We start from the raw sequence: 4,884 nt of genomic DNA, 5'->3' as shown, positions 1-4,884 counted from the left end.
GTTGTACCTAACCGCTGCCGCTGCAAAAATGGAGCGTGCTGGGTAATTTCAGTAAACTGTCTAACCAAGCAGGGTTCATCCTTTTATAGAATTTTATTCTGAAATTACGGAGTCCGCTATGATAATATGTGCTACCGTAATGGTGTGGGTTGTTTCTGATTCAAATTCCGCGATACAGAAACAAAACTGGCGTATTTGCGGATAAGGTAAAATCTGTTTTTTATCTTTGTAGCATACAAACCTCGACTACACAACCAAAAATAACTTTCTGAGAGCTTAACAAAATTCCAAACAGGCAGGTCAGTCAAAATATGCAATGCATTTATTAGGCGACATGAACACAATGAATTCCCAAAATGACGCAATTTTACATTCACATGTTAATGCACAAACTTTACTGCAAATGTTCAAAGTTGCTATTACCATTTATTCAACAAAAATCCATACCTGAGATCATGTTGTCACGAAAGTCAGTTTTCACAATTCGTCCATTGAACAATTTGGTATGATACTGCTAAATACGTGCTTCTAATTGGCTTAATACCTGCATCTAACTACATAAACGCAGTCTTATTTTGTGCATTATAATGACCTGGTTGCTCATTTTATACATAAAGCTGAACTGAGAGTGTGTGCTCTGTCTACAATCTTGATATTAAACTGTTTGTTGAAATCATTCTCCAGCATAAAAAGATAGGCTCAATGAAAAGATGGATTTCTGGGACCCATTGCATGAAAAAGTTCGTGGATTATATAAGGGCTCGTAAAATCAATAAACCAGAAAAGGAATGTGCACAAAAAGAAGCATCAATCGTATGATGCTTGACTACGCATCCATTCGAATCCCTAAACTCAGTGGCTTTGTGGGTTGATGAACTACTCAGACAAATGATATAGTATTGATAATGTAATAATGCGATCAGCAAGTAAAGCCCACTTTGCATGGCATGTTAAAAACGAATTTGTTACACACATGATTGAGAACGCAGCGACTAAAAAACCGCAGAGAAGCAGTGCTACAACTGATAATAAAGTACGGAAATAATTTCACATGCATTTTTGCAACCTCTGGCAGTTGTGAAACGTTTTTTTACGATAAACCGTGTTTGCTGATAAACCGGGAAAAGTTGCAAGCGTTTGGACACATCTTCTGTTTGTCCAGCTACAAATTATTTGTTTAGTAGTGTGGCGGTACCCTTATTGAGTACATTCTCGTTCTGGGGTGGTATGGTAAATATTTAAAGAATAAAATCTTCTCGTGTCTTATGCTCCGAAGCTACAACTGGCTGGTGTGGTGCGCCATGATGAACAGCTACAGGAAAATTTTAACAAACTCGGGTTCTTTAAAGTGCGCCGTAAGGTATGAGTAGTGAACATCACAGTCGGGTGAATATACTCGCGTTTAGGCCATATAATTGACAACACCATCCACCACCCTGGAGTATTTGTACTGTTCTCCAAAATGCCAGATTGACATCAGAATATAAGGAAGGGTACACTCAAGTTGCACATATGTTGTCCTTATGCACGATTACACCAGCGTAAAAAGATTTGAAAATAATATTTTATCGCTTCAACATTTTTTTAGCGGGTAAATTGGCTTGGCAGCTTTGGATACGACCAAGTTAAATGCAGTTTCATAGAAATACCACTGGTAATATAGTACAAAACATCAGAAGTACATGTCTTTGCAACATTCTTCTAACTATACACGACGGCACACATTAACACTTAAACAAATGAGATGATTGGGAAAATATAATTACACGATGCACATGTAATGAACTTTAATTGCGCTCCACAATTCGTCAATGAGTAAAGCTTGACTGAATGAACTCTTGGTAATTGCATCTAGTTTTCAACGTGCTGATGCTATTGACATTCGGGAGTTTATAACGGTTACTTTAAAAATCGAGAGTTTCGCCGAGGCACACAGAGACTTCCACGGAGACGGGTGATCCATTTTCGGCAATTTAAATTTTTTCAGCCTCATGCTGCCTCGCCACAGAAGTATGAAGAGGAGCGTTGCCATGAAGAGATGAACCCCGCCTAGCATCCGGTAGAAGTTGTCGTAGGAACCAAGGCTGTCCCTGAAAAACCCTGCGGGAAAAATACGATGGACTTGTTATCAGATCACCACAGATTAAGCCTACCATAAATGATAGGAATGCGAGTCGTACGGGTTTGTTGTGAATTTGGGGGTGGGTGTTACAACTGTTTTAGACTTCCTAGAAGCCTACAAAACAAAATGCAGCGCCGCATCGCTCAGGTCCAGGCACGGCGGCGGACATCATTCTGCGAGTCCTTCGACCCTCGGAAACCTTTGTCTTCTGTATGGAGGGTAGTGCGTGGCCTTGCGACACTTGTGCACCAGCGCTACCCATTCAAGGCTTTGGCACATCGTGAAAACCGTACAGAGCTGGAGGTCGCAGAAGATTTCTGCGCGAGGGTTGCCGCTAGAACTGATGGCATCCGACCTTCAAGGACCCGTTTAAGTCCCCAAAGTCCCCACCCCACGCGATCAACGCATGAATGTGCTCTTTTCCATGGAAGAGTTAGAGGCAGCTCTGGCATCCTGCAGGCGTAGCTCATCACCAGGTCCCGATGGGGTCTCCTACTCCACACTATGCCACCTTGGCCCTCAAGCACGTCAAACGCTTTTGGACATCTTTAACATGACGTGTACGGATGGCGTCGTTCCACCGGAGTGGGAAAAAGGCCGTCTGGGCCCTTTACTCAAGCCTGGCAAATCTCCGCTTGACCTTTCATCATACCGTCCAATTGCGTGGGAAGTTGCCTTTGTAAGGTTATGGAAAGAATGATATTCACGCGGCTCTGCAAAAACTATGAAACACCGCATCTTTCGATAAAACAAGCATGTATTTTATATCAGAGCCTTTGAAGTATTCTTTACACCCACTGTATATACATTACAGCGTAATTAACATCTCTCATTTGTAACAATATCCAAACCATACACACATGCAAGCTGGGTGAATCATAAAGAAGGCTTCAATGAAGGGGTGTACAAATGTGATAGTTATGGATGTGTAAATGAAAAAGACCCGCTATGCGGTTATTTTGTTTTTGTGTCTGATTAGAAATCTTTTGCTGCCTCAGGGTGATGTTTTTAGGTATTTCTATGCACTGCACAATCTAATGAAGTAGCGAACACATTTATCCATTGCATTGATACGTGTAGGAGCAGTATACGCGGGTTTTTCTAACGTGTAAATTTCTTGCGGGTGCGTACTACATTGCAGTACCAGAACGTAGCTGAAATTTAATTTAAATGTATCTAGGACAATTTTGCACTATGAAACCAGGAATAATATGGGGACTGAAAGTATTTCAGGCTTTTTCGAGATATGTAATGTGTGCCGTAATATTGCAGTTATCTGCTCTTCTCTTCGCTTTGGCAAAACTGTTCCCAGAACTCGAAGTACAAATCTGGATGTTATGACGCTCAACATTGACTACTTTGTTAGAACGTTATATACAGGAGGTATTTTGCAAAGGTTCCCTACCAATGATTGCAGGTTCGCTCAAGCAAAGCGGCAGAAGTGCTATGCCCTGGAAGCCGAAGAACGCCGGGAGCCGGTCGATTCCCAAGTACTCGCTCACAAGGACACTTCGGATGCACGTGACGAATCCTTCCAAGAGGCCAAGCGTCACGTTCAATGCCACAAACACTGGGAGGGACGTTGAAGCTGACAGTATTCCGTACAATACGGCGGCACTACAATAACACGCAACGGCAAATTTGCACCTCCCGTTGGCAACTTTGTCTGAAGCGAACGGAAGCAGGGTCCTTCCTAAAATCTGGCCGACAGAGCTGTAGGTGATGACCAATGTCGCGTGTTCGAGAGCGATGCCTTTATCTCGGCCGTAGTCCACGGTGGTGGTTGTGTGCATAGAAACCGTGCACTCGCATAAAGCGAATGCGGTGAGCAGAATGTAAAACACCGGATCTCGAAAAAGTGTCAACTGTCCAGAAAGATTTTCCATCAACGTCGACTGCTTGGTGGGCGTTTTTTGTTGGCACTGATCTTGCATTGTGAGAAATGTGTTATGCATGCAAAATACTTTAGAGTCCTTGTGTGTAGCTCTCGAAGCGACACAAATGCAGCTCCCTTTTGCGCACAGGCATGATGGCAATGACGTCGACACTGCTGTTGTATCACAGACTGGGCTAATAGAATACACCGTGGTTAAGGTATAGACGGTATCTAATCCTTTCCTAAATTCGGCATCAAGTGAAGGCGACCGGTGTCGGTTGTCAGCCGAAAATGACGATTTGGTGACGCTTCGCTGTAGGTCACTTTTTTCTTCATCCACAGTTACGTTTTGGCTGCTTCTTGTGTCATATTTTACTGACTTGCATTGAAGGGAGTTGAGTATCAAAGGTCGGGGCGACTGGACGAGCATTACAAGCGGCAAGGCATGCAGCGCTATGCTGGCGCTCAGTAACAGCGTTCCTTCAAGTCCATAGGTTGAGGCTAACGAGGATAGAACAAGTGGTCCCACGACTCCCGATGCGGACCAGCCGACAAACTTGAAGGCGTTGGCTGTAGCCCTATACTTGTCGAAGTAGAGCAAGGTGAACACCGTGAAGGCGACGGTCGACGCTCCGACCCCCGTTCCTAGAAAAGAACACAAAAGAGTTAGAGCTGCACAACGTTGTTAGGCCATGAGAAAAAATTAATAAGCGATCGCTTTTAGAAAATCATTGCAGGTTGTGCCGAAAGTTGTAGTCGCAAACCGCTGGAAAAAAACTTCCCCTTTTTGCGTGATCATGCGGGCGCTAGCAGTTCTTAAAAAGTTGAAGATAATAAGATTGCCAAGATGCTGTAGGCAGCTGCAGCTTCTATCAATGAGTAATAG

The 4,884-nt window shown here is 43.4% G+C and overlaps 1 protein-coding gene across 1 annotated transcript; it reads right to left on the bottom strand.

Moving 5' to 3' along the window:
• Positions 1–1,274: 1,274 nt before the first annotated feature.
• LOC144145124 (uncharacterized) lies at positions 1,275–4,884 on the bottom strand. Its single transcript, XM_077676630.1, has 2 exons — positions 3,528–4,884; positions 1,275–2,100 (listed from the first exon to the last, which is right to left on the bottom strand). Exons 1-2 carry the CDS (start codon positions 4,426–4,428, stop codon positions 1,859–1,861), a joined length of 1,143 nt encoding a protein of 380 aa, XP_077532756.1. The 5' UTR covers positions 4,429–4,884; the 3' UTR covers positions 1,275–1,858.

This window comes from Haemaphysalis longicornis, unplaced genomic scaffold (assembly GCF_048455015.1).
Source record: "Haemaphysalis longicornis isolate Haplotype H1 unplaced genomic scaffold, Haemaphysalis longicornis Haplotype H1 scaffold_7, whole genome shotgun sequence".
In the NCBI taxonomy this organism is placed as follows: Eukaryota; Metazoa; Arthropoda; class Arachnida; order Ixodida; family Ixodidae; genus Haemaphysalis; species Haemaphysalis longicornis.
The sequence above is the reverse complement of the archived record's forward strand: the minus strand, read 5'-3'. Positions and strand labels throughout refer to the sequence as shown.